This window comes from Miniopterus schreibersii (genome assembly GCF_964146895.1).
Source record: "Miniopterus schreibersii genome assembly, chromosome: 12".
NCBI lineage: Eukaryota > Metazoa > Chordata > Mammalia > Chiroptera > Miniopteridae > Miniopterus > Miniopterus schreibersii.
Window position 1 is genome coordinate 65,993,172 of NC_138112.1, and position 16,836 is coordinate 66,010,007.

Below are 16,836 nucleotides of genomic sequence, written 5' to 3' on the forward strand. Positions count from 1 at the left end.
CTGATCAAGAAAATGTGGCCTGTAAGTACCACGGAATATTACTCAGCCTTTCAAATCGAGGAAAATCCTGCAATATGTGACAACATGGATGAAACCTGAGGACATGCTAAGTGAAGCAAGCCAGTCACAGGACAAAGGATGCATGATTCCACTTATAGGAGGCCTCTAAAGCAGTGGCCCTTAGAGAAGCAGAGGGTGGAGTGGTGCTTACCACGGCCGCGTGTGGGAAAGGTAAGGAAGGGGCTGCTGCTCACAGAGCAAACAGCGTCTGTTACGCCAGATGGATGAGTTCTGGGTGCTTGTACGACACTGTGCTTGTCGATAGCCGTGCTGTGCTAAGCACTGACATATTTGTTAAGATCTCATATCATTATTATTTTTTTTAATTTAATTTAATTTAGTTGAATTTATTGGGATTACATTGGTTGATAAAATTATATAAGTTTAAAATACATCATCTGCATATTGTATTGTGTGTTCACCATCCCAAGTCACATCTCTGTCTCTTTCCATCACCCTTTTCCCCCCTTTACCTTCCTTCGCCTCCTCCTACCCCCATTTCCTTCTCCTGAGGACCATTCTGTTGTCTAGGAGGGTTTGTTTTTGTTTGTTTAATCCCTTTGCCTTTTTCACCCAGCCTCCCTACCCCTCTCCTCTGACAGCTATGAGTTTGTTCCTATTTTGTTAGTTTATTTTGTTCTTTAGATTCCACATGTAAGTGAAATCTCATGGTATTTGTTTTTCTCTGATTGACTTGTTTCACTTAGAATAATATTCTCCAGTTCCATCCATGCTGTTGCAAAAGGTAACATTTCCTTCTTTTTTATGGCTGAGTAGTATCCCACCGTGTAAATGTACCACATTTTTTTTATCAACTCATTTACTGATAGGCACTTGGGCTGCGTCCAGATCTTGGCTATTATAAATAATGTTGCAACAAACAGAGGGGTGCATATATTCTTTCAAATTAGTGTTTTGGGTCTTTTCAGATAAATAAACAGGAGTGGAATCTTGGGTCAGAGGGCAGTTTCATTTTTAATTTTTTTAGCGAACTCCATACTGGTTTTCCCAGTGACTGCAATTATCTGGATTCCACCAACAGTGCACAAGGGCTCCCTTACTCCACATCTTCATCAAAATTTGTTGTTTGTTGATTTATTGGTGATAGCCATTCTGACAGGTGTGAGGTGACATCTCCTTGTGGTTTTACTTTGCATTTCTCTGATGATTAGGGACGTTGAGCATCTTTTCATATGTCTATTGGCCATCTGTCTGTGCTCTTTGGAGCAGTGTCTATTCAGATCCTTTGCCCATTTTGAATTGGATTGTTTGATTTTTGGTGTTGAGTGTTCTAAGTTCTTCATCAATTTTGGATATAACCTCTTATCAGATGTATTGGCGAATATGTTCTCCCATTCAGTGGGTTGTCTTTTCATTTTGTTGATGGTTTTCTTTGCTGTGCAAAACTTTTAAGTTTGATGTAGTCCCATTTGTTTATTTTTTCTTTTGTTTCCCTTGCCCGAGGAGATATATCAGAAAATGTATTGCTATGTGAAATGTCTGAGATATTACTATGTTTTCTATCTTTACCCCATTGTATGTTCTTGTCTCCTTTCTCAAATATTAATTTACCATAAGGCCTCTTTCTATTTTTTTGCTCTCTGTTCTGTTCCTTTCAAGATCTCATATTATTTTTTAAACTACAGTTAAGGAAGTAAGTAGATAGATAGATGATAGATAGATAGATAGATAGATAGATAGATAGATAGATAGATAGATAGATAGATATTACAAATCAGTCAGAGAACAAAACACATTTCTTATAAGGACCAATGATAAGAATTATGGTTGACCTGTCATGACTGCAAGTTAGGATGCATTGGAACACCGTAAAACGTGCTTCTGGGGAAAACATTCATATAATTCTGTATCAAGTGAACATATTCTTCAAAAGTTTAGGTCAAAGGAAGCCCTTTTCAGATAAAGAGAAACCACTAATATGATTTATCACTAGAAGCGGTGCCGTTTCTTGTTTTCAGTACTCAGAAGGTTCCAGTTTTGCAATGAGGCTCACAGCTAACAGCTATCACAGGAAAGCGCTTAGACAGCGCACTCTGAGGTCATCCGGCCTTTTCCATGAGGCTCCGGCTTGGAGAATTCTCCGCTTTCCCTACCATTGGCACATCCCCAGTGTCTGTCTTCTCTGATACTCATACCGTGTCACACCCACACATTTATGACGTGAACATTGTTTTGCTGTTTAGCTTTATTGATGTGTTAATAAATTAATGCACTATTCTATGCTCAAATTCCTTTAAGAGGAAGACATGAAGTTCATTACCTTAAGTATATATTTCATTGCAATGCAAAATCATTTGTTCCCCCTTTCTGAAACTTTAGAGTGGTGGCCTGTATTACAGGAGAAAATTGGATGCAAAGTCATCGTCGAGACCATTTTTGAAGCTGTAATTCTCTGGAACTGCAGAAGACATTAGTGCATACCATACAGTGTTAGCGGGAGGATTATTTTCAACATAGTATATCCTTAAATTGTATAAAATGCCCTACATTTGGGTATAAGAATAATATCTGCTATTAACAATAAAATCCTCCTCACACACAATAGAAAATTACATTGGAAAAAGTTCTCTCTACCCAGAGTAGTCTTGTCTAATTTGTGCTCATACTACAACTTGAAACAAGTCGATAACATGTCAAATTTTCTTTTCTCCTGTCCATTTAGAAAAAGGTTAGATTCAATATTTATAATTTTAGTCTATTTTACACAATAAGGTGTTATGCATAATAACATTTTACAAATTATATGCAATTTTATATATTTGCCCTGATTTACCTTCAATTTAAACCCTTTTGCTTTATGGACGAAGAACTGCTTTACGATTTTTTGCATGTGTATTTTTCCTGGTATCAAGATGTTAAATTTTCTTGCTATTGTAATATGACAAGATACTTAAATTCTTTTGCTCTGTATTTTGTGGACACAGTCTAAATAAGGAGAAAGATGCAGCTAGAAAGAAAGATAAATGGCGTTACTAGACTAGAGGGTTGCAGGGATTCTTTATTGATGACGAATATTTCCCTTACTAACCCTATGCAGTAAAAGATATTGGTAAACCAGTGAAATAAGCCACACAGACAAACTCAAGTGCAACATGGGATCACTTATATGTGGAAACTAAAAAACCCTCAAACTCTTGGAAACAAGAGTAGAATGCTGGTTGCCAGGGCGGGGAAGTGGAGGGAAGAGAGAGAGGTTTGGGGAACGGGTACAAACTTTCAGTTATAAGATGGATACGTTCTGAGGATCTACTGTGGATCGTGGTGACCATAGTTGATAAGACTCTATTGTATCACTGAAATTTGCTAAGACAGTTGGACATAAGCATTCTTAACAAAAAATATAGGTCAGCCTGTTAGGTGATGGATGCGTTAATTAACTTGATTGTGGGAATTCTTTCACAATGAGCTCATACATATCAAATTATCACACTGCATACTTTAAATATATTACAACTTTGTCAGTTATACCTCAGTAAAACTGGGGTGACTAAAAGGACAGGTAATGAAACGAGAGGCGAGAAATCATACTACTCATAATACCACTTGTTGGCAAAACTGGCAAATTTGCCATTGGCGCTCTACCCACATGGGAGATAGGAGCCCAGGAGCACATTGCGGCAGCGGGGCCCAGTCGGCAGGGACCCTGTTGGTCCTGTGGGCCACTCACACTGCTTCCCCAGAGCTCCACTAGCATGAATTTCCACTGCTGAGCATCATTCCTTTTTCTCTCCATCCACCGTATGTTCCTCCTGCTACACGACCACCCACCCGCACCGTCTTGGGTTCAGGGCCGCTTCACAGAGGCACACATTGCCACTGGTTCCAATCACAGGGCAAGCGGACATGGTGCAGATTGTGACTGATTTTCTGTACGGAAAGGTTGGCTTTGTCCGTATGGTTATATAAGGGAAAACCGAGTTTCTCCAGAGCCTGGGTACTGACAAACAATGCATGGGATGAGAGGCCCTGGCCCCGGTACTCAGGCAGGGTGGCCCCCATCCGCATCTCTCCTGTGTACTCCATCAGGTTCCAGGACACAGGGGTCCCCTCAGGCCCCAGCAGACAGCAGGTGGGAAAAGTCTGGATACAGCGCTCTATGAATCTCTGGCTCCTCTCATTGCCACCAAAATGCCAGAATTTGTTCACCAGGGAAGCATGAGTAACATCGAGGGAAGAAAGTTTAAAGAGCTCTTCATTACTGTTAGGAAAAAGAGAACAGCCATAATATCACACACTGGATAGGATTCTATTCCCCGCCCAAACTGTGTTGAGACAATGCAGCTACAGCCAGCATGCCTGGATGCATCATCTGAGCAGGCAAGGAAATGTCTAAATGTCTCTCTGCCTTCTTTTTTTTTCTTTCTTCATAAAATAGGGAGATTAAGAGCGTCCTCATCAAAAGGCAGAATATAAATATTGTGTGAGCTACTGTTTAAGTATAGGAGTTGTGCCACACAAACGATAAGAATTACATAAAAATTAAGTATTGTTCTTCTGGACATTGCTCTGACTTTCCACTTAAGATGAGGGAACTTACAGATAAGAAAAACAGAGACACAGAAAATAAACAAGTGCCCCAGGCACAGGCTAACAGGCTGTACGTGAAATGCGGGTAGCAGAGGGCCCTTGGCCGCTGTGGGAAAGCTCAAGTGCAGAGGGGGCCGTGGTGTGGAGTGCAGGCGGCCCCCAGCACAGAACACTGGAGTCTGAAGGCTTCTGCTGTGGGGTCAGGGGCCTCCGAGGGGTCCTGGGAGAGCCCACAGTGGAGACCTAGAAGGTGGACACTCAAGCCCCAGTTATGCCTTGAGCTTCCGCCCGACCTGAACCAGCCATTTCTTCATCTGAGCCTGTTTTCTGGCAGGAAAGGGGGGATAATATCTTCTCCTTTGTCTATCTCATGGGATGGACAAGAAAATCCAATGGGATTATGGAATTAGAGGTGTATGTTTTAGGTGTAACGTGTGATGAAATCTGACTAAAGCTTTTCCATGAATCTTAACACACAGAGGGCCATGGGACTGGGCATCCTCAGGCCAAATCTCTGCCATCAGTCTTTAATTCTGTTCTGTATTCGACTAGGCATCAATGGGAGAAAATATGCAATGCGTTGAAATTCTCTTTATTGGAAATCTTTTGTTCTGCGAAGCAAATTCACTCAACACATCTTTCTGCAGCACCTGCTGTATACCAGGCCCTGCGAGGCTCTATCGTTCAACAAGCAGAGAAAGCGGCTGCTCTGCGGGGGAAGGGGCTGCGATACTGTTGGGGGAATTCAAACATCAAATGAGTCTGTGAGTGAACTAAGTTGGCTAACTCCAGACAATCGTACGTGCTATAAAGAACCCAGAACTGGGTCATGTGTGGAAAATAACAGGGAAGCGACTTCAGGTGGGTGGGGCAGCCGGGACCCTGTGGTGAGGTGTCATTTGAAAAGTCCTGAGTAACAAAAGAAGTCATGTGAGTAAGGAATGGGGGGTGGGGGGTGGGGGGAGACATTTTAGGCAGAGGGAAGAGCTGATCCAAAGGACCTGAGCTTGGGATGATCAGCAGTGGGAAGAAAACCAGCGGTGTTGGGGAGCAAGCAAGAGAGATGCGGTCTGAAAGGTAGGTGGATGCTGGCTCTTGTAGGGCCGTGGGGGAGTTCAGAATTCTTCCAAGGTGAGGCAAGAAGCACTAGAGTCTTTTAAGAGGAGAGGGACATGTCCTAAAAATAAGATTACTCTGGCTGCTCTGCAGAAAATGGGTCATTAGGAGCCCACACAAAAAATTGGAGAAGTTGGGAGTTAGAGTGTGCTGAATGGTGTGTGCCCTCAAAAGATATTCTCATCTGGAACCCAAAAAGGTGACCTTATTTCCAAAAGGGCCTTTGCAGATGTAAATAAATTAAGGAGATCAACGTGAAACCATCCTGAACCTTAAATGCAACGATAATCCTTATAATGGACAGAAGGGCAGCCACGCACGGAGAAGGCCATACGAGCACAAAATCAGAGACTTGAGTGATGAAGCCACAAGCCAAGGAATGCTCAGAGCCCCAGAAGCTGGAAGAGACAGGGAAGGATTCTCTCCTAGAGGCTTGGAAGGGAAGGCTGGCTTGCCGACACCTTGACTTCAGAGATAAAGGTCTGTGGTCTTAAGCCGCCCGTTGGAGGTGATTTTTCACAGCAGCCCGAAAACTAGCGCCCGGGCTCCCGCGGCAGTGAGAGGCCCGAGTGGCGCAGCCGGCTGCTGTGGCCGCACTTACATGGAACGGCCCGGGCCACCGCCGGGCGGGGACTTCTGTGCATCCAGCAGGGAAGGGACCAGTTTCTTTGCTGTCTGAGACATCATATAGAGGTTGCATTGCGTTCGCTTGACCTGGCCCAGCTTAACAGCTACGAGATTTTCTATGACCTCGTGCAGGTTGGACTGTGAGCCTAGGTGGAGAAAACAAGGAATGAGTGAGACGGCACTGTTCCCTTTCGAAGACAGGAGCTGGGGAGCCTCAAAACCTGTGGTCAGTCATGACATGGCTTCTGTCGGATCATGGCTAAATCACTCCCACATTTTTTTAAATTTAAAACTGGGACAACACTGTGATTCTTGAGCACATCCCAGTACGGTCTGACTGTCAGAGGAGATGAGGTGTAGATGTGGTGACCAACATGTACTGAGCAAGTCAGCGCCCTCCCGGCAGCGGGCGGTGGTTACAGAGCTCGAGAGGCGAGCTCTTCCCTCACTGTCCTGACTTTCCCTCCGATATGATTCTGGGCTTGACCATGAAACTCGCCTTAGCCAGCGGGCCAATAGTAAAGGTAATTCAGTGAGAAGCTTGAAGAGGGATGGTGCACTGAGTCTTGCCCTCTCTTCCTTTTTATTTTTTTATTTTACTTTTCTTGCCTCTCTTTCTGCTTTGGAAAACCCTGTGGCTTTTATACGTTGCCCAATCCACTTCCACCAGCTCAGTCGACAGCCAGCACAAGCAAAGCTAACAACACCCAGGCCCGAGGCGGTGGCCTAGTCCCACCAGCTCGTAGACAAACCCAGCGGACCGCAGGCACATGGGTGAGTCTAGGAGAGACGAGCTGAAGAGCCACCCAGCTGAGTACTGTCTAACGTGCTGTCCCACAAAATTGTGAGCTAATAAATCATGGTTGTTTTAAGTTATTGTTTTGGGATGGTTTGGAAACCAACGGATAAAACCAGACATGATGGGTGCTAAGCATTTCCCAGTCAAGGTCCCAATTAATCATTCAATGAATACTATTATAATCTTCATTTTTATCCATAAGGAAACTGACCCACAGAGAGGGTGTTACTTGCCCTAGATCACATAACTAATTATAGGCCCAACAAGGTCACAAACTTGGGTCGTTTGACTCCAGAGAGCATATTTTCAACCACTGGATTTCTCCTTTGTAAATATGACAGAAGGATAAAGCAGGTGAGGCAGAGGGGAAGCTCTGCTCCCATCCTCACGAGCCCGAACAGACCCTGGAAGATAAATCTGAGCCCTTAGCTAGTAAGAAATTACATTACTCGTGATTTCCTTTGCAAATGCCATGCATTGCAATTTTCAGGTTCTAGTTCACTGTGAAGGTGGTGGCAGCTGAGAGAGAGAATGGAGAGCGGGCCGAGTGCCTGGGGCTTGAAGTGGAGAGATACGAGGTGTAGGGGTGTTACTGAAAATGGAAAGCGACCCTCCGGGTGCAGGCATGGGAGATCCCAGCAACCGGCACGCATCCCAGTCCCCTTACTCTGGATCTGCAAATGTTGCTTCCAGTCGATGACTTCTGGTGAGCTAAGGAATTCCTGACAGTTCTTGGGGTCCCTGGAGTAGATTTGGTAGGTGTTGGTGTAGTGATCGCAGTCATCCGCCATCTCCTGTTTGGGTTGGGAAAAGTAGAATCGATATTTGTGTTTCATGATGGCCATTCCTTTTTCAGTGTTCCGTTATATACTATGATCTTTTTAAATACTAAAATGTGAGTTTTTGTTGGTGGTGTATTGCCTTTATTGAGGAATTATTTATATTAGGAGGTCAAGGGCTTCCTTATTCAACTAATAGTAAAAAATGTCCTGAACAAAACTATTCTTAGCTCAGCTATTGCTTTAAAATTTGAAAGAAAAATGACTCGTTTGGAATTTAACATTTCTTTCAAAAAGCACAGGACAGACATTCAGACTTTTGGTAAAATATCTTTTGTACAGGTTCATTCTCTGGTAGTAAAAGTGTTAGCTCCAATGACTGCAGTAAAAAAAAAAAAAAAAAAAAAAAATCACAAAAACAAACCAGTGACAACAACAACAAAAACTCCCGAAGATACGTTGTGTTCCCTTCTTACAATTTTTAAAACAAATCAGAATAGGCAAGTGTTCACAATCTACCATGCTCTGCAAATTCTTAGGAACAGGCAAATGCAATGGTCAGATCTTTCTAAACATCACTAGTGATTTTCTAAATAAAGATGCAACATTTTAAAAAAAGTTATTGTTTTAACCTTTATAAAACCCAAGTAGAAAGTAAACTGACAAGCAAAATCTTTGGCCAAAAGAATAGATCTTGCTCTAGTCCAAAGACTTTGTAGAACATGTGGGCTGTGAACATGTCTTTATCAGCATTGACAGAGGTAACAGACTTAGAATACGCACCAGATGAAACCAGAGAAAAGTTATCAGATGAAGAAGTTCTGAGGATCTACTGTACAGCATGGTGACTGTAGTGAGTAATATTGTATTCTGTAGGCTTGGAAGCTGCTAAGAGAGAAAATCTGAAATATTTTCACCACAAAAAAGAAATGGGAACTGTGTGACAGGGTGGAGGTGTCAGCTCCAACTATGGCGGTGATCATTTTGCAGTATATGTGTATCCAATCTACACATTCTACATCTTCAACTCACTCAGTCTTATATGGGAATTATCTCTCATAAGCTGGAAAACCTTATTTTTAAAATTGTAGTTTTGAAAGTAGCTCAAATAACATTTCTCATTCAGGTTTCTATCAATAATTCAGTCTTTATTTTCAAATTATTTAATTTGGTGATTTTTTTTATCAATTTCACTGCTATACAAGTTATAACAAGTAATAATATTTTTAATATTTTAATATTAACAACTTTAGATATTTAGTTGATTTATTAAAATGTAAGTATACATTTTTGGTTTTGAGATATTTTAGCTATTTCATTTCATTAACTGTTAAACGTTATCACAATACGTAACCAGCAACTCCAGCCATGTCATTTTGCTCTTCAATTTCCCTAATTCACTGTGTTGTTTTAGACCCTATGCCTCGCAATTGTTATTTTGTCTGCTTTGGATGAAGTCTGGCCCTGATCCTCTATAAAAAAGTCTTATTTATCTTTCACATGCAGTTTTGGTAAACTTTCCACGAGGAAGCATCTCTGACCCTTTCCCTGCAACCTCTACTACATATGGGATTTTTTTTTAAATGCCCTGTTTTAAGACTATACTTTCAGGGATCATTTCTATAGTTCGTTAAAACATGCGCAGTTTTATTGACTTTTCTGATGATGGTTGGTTCCGATACCCTGCAGCCTCTCAGTGGAAGGCAGGATCACAACGGGAGGTTGGCAGTTAGCACGGTGAGTTGGTGTGGTTCCAGGCTCGGTGTTTATAAAAGGTAGAAGAGGTAAAAATGGAGTTAGGGTTTGATCCATTACAATACAGATGTCTAGTCCGGGAAACGTTCCTCTAATATCTTTAACAAAAGATCAGCCTCTTGTCCGTGCCATCAACATAACCTTAAATCAGCACAGCCTTCCCTTGGGTGCCTCCCTTCCCACAAACCAGAGGCAAGAAATAACTAAGGGTGTTTGGTCCTCAGCATGACCAGGATGCTGTTTGGGGTCCTGTCTTGAAAACAAACTAAAGCAGTGAATGAGCATGAAAATGTACCATATATAGTTTTAATCAGCTCCTCCTGTGTTACTTTTTTTTGACTTTCATTTTTCAATGACAGTTGTCATTCAATATTATTTTGGATAGATTGAGGTGACGGCACAGTGGCCGGGCAATCATCATCTCACGCATTCTCCTGTTGCTGCACATTTGACACCAGACTGTCACTTATCTGTGGGCTTACCTGTGTTCTCCTGCAGGCTGTGGGCTTCTTGAGGGCGGGGACTGTCCCCATGTCTGCAGTTCATCGCCAGGTGCCTGACAAGCACTTAGCAAATACAAACACAGACGCGCGTTCATTCCACGCCGGGCGCCTACCTGCTCCTGAGGGCGGACAACCACCGTGTTGAAATCGGGCCACCTGTCCACCAGGGCCTTTAGCTTGAACGGGTTTCCCTGGTTCATGTGGAAAACGGTCCCATACACCTGCAGCATTCCAAGAAAATGGGAGGGTCAGCACCCAGGGGCTGCGAAAGCGGGTTTCCAGGTGTCGGCGTGGTAAAGACACGCAGGCGAGGATCCTTACAACAGCCTCATTAACTCTGTTCCATGTACTCACAACAGAAAACCCAGTTTCCCCCAGGGTTACTTCTATGAAATTATGGAATATTATAATTGCAAGGACTCTAATGACCATTTCTACAAACCAATTTTAAGTTCGAGTTTTTAGCCCTAATAAGTGATTCTTTTAAAAATATATTCACACTATAAAACATTCAGGCCAATTAAATTTATGAATAAAGATCATGAACTCTCCCATTATAGAATTTAATACACACTTAATGTAATAGATGTCAATTATACCTCGATTCACAAAAAGGCAAAAAAAATCTTTTAATAGATTTCCTTCTATTCATGTACACCCACCACAAATCCCACAAAATGGAACATTTTAGGAACATGTAATTTTGAAATGTTTTTATCCATTAAATAAATATAGTCTAATCATATTTCTTTTTCAATAAACAAATAATTTTAATGACTGTAGAGCATTCTGTGATATGGATGGACCAACCTTCATTTTTAATTTGTTCACACGAAATAGCAAAGATCCTACAAAGAGGTCCCAAACACACCTCCCTTGCAAAGAGGTGATGTGAACCGAATGAGACGTAGCCTGAGTGAATTCCCGCCACAAAACAGATGCTCTTAAAAGCTCCTTCTCCTTCCCGCTTCCATCACAGGAAGACGCGGCCCTTTGTTTCCCTGAGCCTGTCGCCCTCTCACCTTTAAGGACTCAGGGAGGCTCTTCCTCAAGGATGTTTGTAGCATCTGCAGCATCTGTGGGCCCTGCAAGTGGAGCATCGTGGCAGCTCTTTCAGGCTAGAGGAAGGATCAACAGACAGCCAGGAATGAGAAGATGCTGAAGGCACAGGAACTAGATCCACACCTTTACCTGAACCTTAGACGGTAACAGGTAGGATAAGCCTGCCCGCTTCTAAAGTAACTGCCTTGGGAGAGGGATTGAAAGTAGGGTCACTCTGGATTTCTAGTCTTACCATGAAATAAGGGCACCCCAGAAGTTCTGAGGGGACCACCACCAAGACACAAGAGTAGCAGGTTCTGTGCTAATGACCACCACTCTCTTCAGTGTCCTTTATTGGTGTCAACCTCCCTGAAGTCCTCACTAAGGCCAAACGAGGAGACTGGCAGAAGCACATGGTTCTTTTTCTGAAAAATTGCACTTCAGTTTCTTACACTACCCAGAATTTCTATTAAAGACACATTTGTTTTAACAAACATGTTCTTCAGTACTCTAGTGCATCTTTTGGGATTAGGTTACTGTCAATGATTAGCCACCACCAACAAGCTCTGTAAGCTTCAGAAAGTAACCCTCTTGGTATCATGGTTGCTCATTAATCTTAATAAAAACAGGCTCTACCTAGAAAATTATTGTCTCTTTCCTATCTTGCAAGATGGCAGGTAAAGAAGCTGAGAAACCGGATACTAAGGAGAAGAAGCCTGAAGCCAAGAAGGCTGATGCTGGTGGCAAGCCTAAGAAGAGTCACCCCAAGGCCAGGGCGTGAAAGAAGAGGAAGCCCCACTGCGACCAAACCCTGTCCTGGTCGGAGGCACTGACCTATATTTGTCACAAGAGGAAGTAATCAGCGGCTAAATCCAGGATCGAAAAGTTTAAAACGGAGAAGTTCTTGCAACTGTCACAAAACCAGTTGGTGGCAACAAGAATAGTGGTACCAAAGTTGTCACACTTTGAAAAATGCCTAGATACTCTCCACCTGAAGATGTGCCTTGAAAGCTGCTGCGCCACAGCAAGAAGGCCTTCAGTGGGCATGTGAGGAAGCTGGGGACCAGAGTGGCTCCCGGGGCCCTTCTGATTGTCCTCACAGGGCGCCCCAGAGGCAAGAGGGCGGTTTTCCTGAAGCAGCTGAGCCGCGGCCTGCTGCCTGCGACTGGACCTCTGTCCCTTAATTCAGTTCCTCTGTGCAGAACACGCCAGAAATTCGTCATGGCCACCTCCACCAAGACTGACACCAGTGGTGTGACAACCCCGAACATCAGGCCGCTGCTCGCTTCAAGGAGCAGCAGCTGCTAAAGGCCAAAGCGGCCCCTCAGCCCAGGGCTGCCTCTGCTCTGTTTGCTCTCACCAGCGGGCTTGACCTCACAAACGGGGGGTGCAAAAAACCTAATTGGACACTTTATCTGTTTAAAACAGTCATTGTGTGGGTTAAACGAGTTAATACGTATTAAATGCATATAAGAGCTTCTTGCATAGAATAATTCAAGAATGTTATTTTTACTATTGTTATTGTTAATATTATTAGTGGCAGCTAACCACATAGTCATTCAACCCAGCCCATTCGGTTGTCCTTTTATTTTGAAGAAATGGGGTGTAACTTGAATCTAGGTGACAATGTGAATGCTTTCAGTGTGAAGAGTGCCCTGAGAATAATACCAATATTTACATCAGAGTTTGTTTGTGAGGTTAAATGAGCTGATCCACTCACTGGCATCACGTGACTAAAAAAGCCCATAGAAAACTCTGAGTGCCCGGCACAGGACAGTATTTGTGTGTCATGATTATCAGCATTTCCTAAAGGAAGCAGAGAAAAGACTGTTTGATGTACTTCGCTGGTTAGTGCTGAGGCTCCCTGGCTTCCCAGACCTCTGGCTTCCTCCCCTCCCCTCCCCTCCCCTCCCCTCCCCTCCCCTCCCCTCCCCTCCCCTCCCCTCCCCTCCCCTCCCCTCCCCTTCTCTTCCCCCCCCCCTCCCTCTCTCTCGTTTTTTTGTTTGAGAAACACATGTTCTTTGGAAATGATCAGCCACAGAGACTTGTAGAGATGGGACCCGTGATGTTTGTGTTCAGTGGGAAAACGTCTCTGGTTCCAAAGAGCTCGTTTACTTTTCAGCACCCGCTGTTTGAGCAGGTTTGCGGGGCTTTGCACAAGTGAACACTCTTGGCTCTTGCGTGTGCCTATGTCCCCAGTTGCTTGTCAGTCCTTTGGGGGAAAATAACAGCCACCTTATCCCCCCTAAGGCTACTCCTTAGTTTGGGGAGAGGAGAGTCTCTGCTGGCATCATTATGGTTTTTGTTGTGACTTTTAAAAACAGCTTTAATGCCGAGTAATCTAAATGGGCGTAATTAAAAGCATGCGGCGTGTACAAGCCCACAGACCTGACACACGTGTAAGCCCATGAAACAAACCATCGTCATACTTAAGAGAGAGAACATTTCCTTCATCCTGGCGCCTCTGGGCCTCGAAGCGGCTCTAACCCTGCGGGTGAGCTTTGGGCGTCACAGGGCCAAAGGCCACAGGGCGCTTCAGGCCCACTCAGCCCCTGACGACATGCTTTCAAAGGGCAGTTCAAACAAAGAGACTGGGTCGCAAGAGTGGTTTATAAAGCCACGTCAGCAAATAGGGGGCAATAAGGCACAGTCCCTGTCACTGGGAGAAGGGTACATAGATGACGGCCTGTTGGTGTATTGCACCTGCAAGGGCCATTAGCATAAGAACTAGGACACACACAGGGGACAGTGTTAAAGTAAAAGGAGAAACTGTAGAGCATGAAACAGTACAGCCCTCGACTTTAATATGTAAATCTGTGCTTACACGTATTAAACGGGCAACATATACACAAGCATTTTAAGAATATAGAAAGATAAATTTAGAAGGGAAAACAAAATACTAAAAACTATTTTTTTAAAAAGGAAAAATTCCACTATTCAGAAGTAACTACTATTTTTTTTTTAAATATCTTTATTGATTTCAGAGAGAGGAAAGGAGAGGGGGAGAGAGAGATAGAAACATCAATGTGAGAGAGTCATTGATCGAGCCCACAACCCGGGCATGTGCCCTGACCGGGAATCGAACCCCGATCGCCTGGGTCCTAGGTGGACGCTCAACCGCTGAGCCACGCCCGGCCAGGCAATAACTACTATTAACTTGAGAATATATATCCATTTGTTTTAATACATTATTTCATTTTTTACAAAATAGGGGCGTGTCATATATAAAGAATTTTGTAACTTGTTTTTAAATTTAAAATGGCATAATTCTTGTCATCAAATATTTTTAGAACATGCATGTTAATAAGCATGTACATATAACAGATTTATATTTCATTATTACATATAATATATAGTATATTTTATTATTCCGTTGCACACATGTACCACACATATTTTTAACCAGTTTCCTATTGTTGGGCATCAGGGTTGTTTACTGTTTTTCTCTATTGTTAATAATATTCGGTGGAAACATATTCTGTTAATATATATCCAAGTTTATTTTCTTAAGATAAAGTTTTTACAAGTGGAATTGCTAGATCGAAAGAAATGCCCATTTTTAAAGTTTAAAAAATATTCAAATATGTTAAACAAAATTTTAAAAGTTAAAAAACTATTTTATGGCTATGGCATTATCTATAAAAACCTTCCAATTAAGTTTCTTTTTCACATGACTTAAATGGACAGTAAACCTGGCCTGCCCTCTGGCCCGTGCCGTTCTGCACATTTCCCCTCGGGTTTTAACAGCGCGTCACCCTCCTGGCTGAGGTGCTAAACAAGCCTCACTCGGGTCAAGCACCCTTTCCTGCCCATGTCATCACCTCTTCCTTCGCCCACCAGCGTCCCACATCCCTTCAGATCAATTTATTTGTTCAGAACGAAGAACTGACTCATCCCTCCCAGGGATTTCTCCACAGTGCCTCTGCTGTGTACACAGTGCGTGCAGAAAGGCTGTCTCTCAGTTGGGATAGACCCCCTTTTCCAAATATCACCAAATAAGCTCAAGCACTTCCTAGCTAAAGCCGGCAAGGTCATTGATTTTCCCCACCAAGGTCATTTGCTGCAGGAGAGAAGGGAGCCGGCGGCTGCAAAGCACCGGTTCTCTCCAGGGAGATGAGTTCTCACCTGGGTGGGGAGCTCCGCACAGACCGGTCCTCAGGAACAAACGCGAAGCAGCAGGCTTTTCCAGAAGAGAAAATCCCTTTTATCCAGGCATGCACGGCTCAGACCTGCCATGTGTGTCTTGGTAAATTTTCTACAGAAATCATTAAGCTGACGCTCTTAATTCGGACCTTGGCCTTTTAAATGCTGGGGTGTGGGGGTGAGGGGTGGGGGGTGGGGAGCTTCCGTTAGCTGGTGTGGGATCCAGAGGCATTCAGTTCCTCCCTCTGGGTGGGAACCTTTGGAAAGCTGGTTCTTCAAGCCTGGGAGGCTGGTTGTGTCTCAGGGTTGGATCTATTTTCTAGTTGTGTGTCTTTGTCCAGTTATCTAGTCTTTGTGCTTCAGTTTTCTCACCTGCAGGTTGAGTGAATAATACTACTGGCTATTTCTGCTTTCTGGGTGTGGTTTCTTTGTAAGTTAAATGAGCTAACATCTGTGAAGTGCCTACAGAACTGTGACTTAAAATCTATGTGCCTGTAGATTATACTCCCTTTGAAAGAGAGAGAGAGAGAGGATTAAACTTCCTGAGTTATTGTATGTCCATATTTTTAAAAAAATTTCCCTTCTAATTAAATGTTCTTTTGCCTATCTTTTTAAGTGTCTTTCATATTTTTAAATGTTATTGGTATTTTTCTTTATTATTAATATTTCAATTGCATTTGATGTGCAATATTATATTAGTTTCAGGTTGACAACATAGTGGTTAGACATTTATGCAATTTACAAAGTGATCACTGGCATCCATCTAGTACCCATCTGACATCATACAACATTACTGACTACATGCCCTATGCTGTACTTGACTCCCGTGTTTTGCCTACCTTTACGATTGTAGGCCTCAGACCTGAGAGCTATAATATCACTTCTCTCTTTACTAAGTACCTGAGGCTGCTCCTGAGAAGTCTGAAGTCAGGGTGATTCCTGGCCTTCTGAACACAGCCAGTCTGTTCCTCTCTCTGGAACTTTGTAGGATCTTCTCTTGATCTTTGGTGCTCTGAAGTTGCCCAGTAATATGGCTAATGAGTTCTTTGCATACTCAGCCTGAAGTGACTTCTTTCGATCTTAAGACATTCTTCACTTTGGAAAATGTTCTGCTTCTCCTGCCTCTTCTTTCCTTTTCCTACTTTTAAATTGTTTTTATCACTGCAATTGCTCTGTTCTCAGTTTTTGGAATGCCATTTAGATGGGTGTTCAAGCTTCTCAGTGTTGTTCAGTTCTCTTTTTTTTCTTTCATATTTCCCATCCCGCCTTCATTTTGTGTTATGGTCTCCTAGATCGTCCAGCTTTCTAATTATGCGTCGAATGTATCTACTTTGCTACTCACTCCATCTACTGAGATTTTTTTACTTTAGTTCCAATATTTAATTTCCAAAATCTCCAGGTGATTCTTTCATATGAATGTAGCAGAAAATATCACAATTATACTTACCTAAAGTTTTCTCTTGTC

The 16,836-nt window shown here is 42.9% G+C and overlaps 1 protein-coding gene and 1 pseudogene across 4 annotated transcripts; one reads left to right on the plus strand and one right to left on the minus strand.

Moving 5' to 3' along the window:
• Positions 1 to 709: 709 nt before the first annotated feature.
• Positions 710 to 15,732, minus strand: LOC308565743 (glycine N-phenylacetyltransferase-like). 3 transcript variants are annotated; one of them, XM_081155326.1, is made up of 7 exons: positions 15,354 to 15,640; positions 11,210 to 11,305; positions 10,301 to 10,408; positions 8,713 to 8,817; positions 7,818 to 7,944; positions 6,326 to 6,497; positions 710 to 4,279 (listed from the first exon to the last, which is right to left on the minus strand). In XM_081155326.1, exons 2-7 carry the CDS (start codon positions 11,285 to 11,287, stop codon positions 3,877 to 3,879), a joined length of 993 nt encoding a protein of 330 aa, XP_081011452.1. In that variant the 5' UTR covers positions 11,288 to 11,305; positions 15,354 to 15,640; the 3' UTR covers positions 710 to 3,876. The 3 variants fall into 3 exon arrangements, with proteins under 3 accessions (XP_081011452.1, XP_081011453.1, XP_081011454.1); XM_081155327.1 differs by lacking the exon at positions 8,713 to 8,817 and having other exon boundaries at positions 15,354 to 15,732; XM_081155328.1 differs by lacking the exon at positions 8,713 to 8,817 and having other exon boundaries at positions 10,167 to 10,408; positions 15,354 to 15,618.
• On the plus strand, positions 11,899 to 12,536 carry LOC308565595 (large ribosomal subunit protein eL6 pseudogene; annotated as a pseudogene). The gene has a single exon. The product of its transcript is annotated as a large ribosomal subunit protein eL6 pseudogene (transcript).
• Positions 15,733 to 16,836: the final 1,104 nt, after the last annotated feature.

What these genes read in the sequence shown, in the direction of transcription:
- LOC308565743 (XM_081155326.1), bottom strand. Translation starts at nt 11,287, where the DNA reads ATGCTCCACTTGCAGGGCCCACAGATGCTGCAGATGCTACAAACATCC. An exon ending in TTGTCCGCCCTCAGGAGCAG is followed by an intron (nt 8,818 to 10,300) that starts GTAGGCGCCCGG and finishes TTTCTCTCTTAG; the next exon opens with CAGCTTCCAAGCCTACAGAA. An exon ending in GGTGGCCCGGGCCGTTCCAT is followed by an intron (nt 4,280 to 6,325) that starts GTAAGTGCGGCC and finishes TTTTCCTAACAG; the next exon opens with TAATGAAGAGCTCTTTAAAC.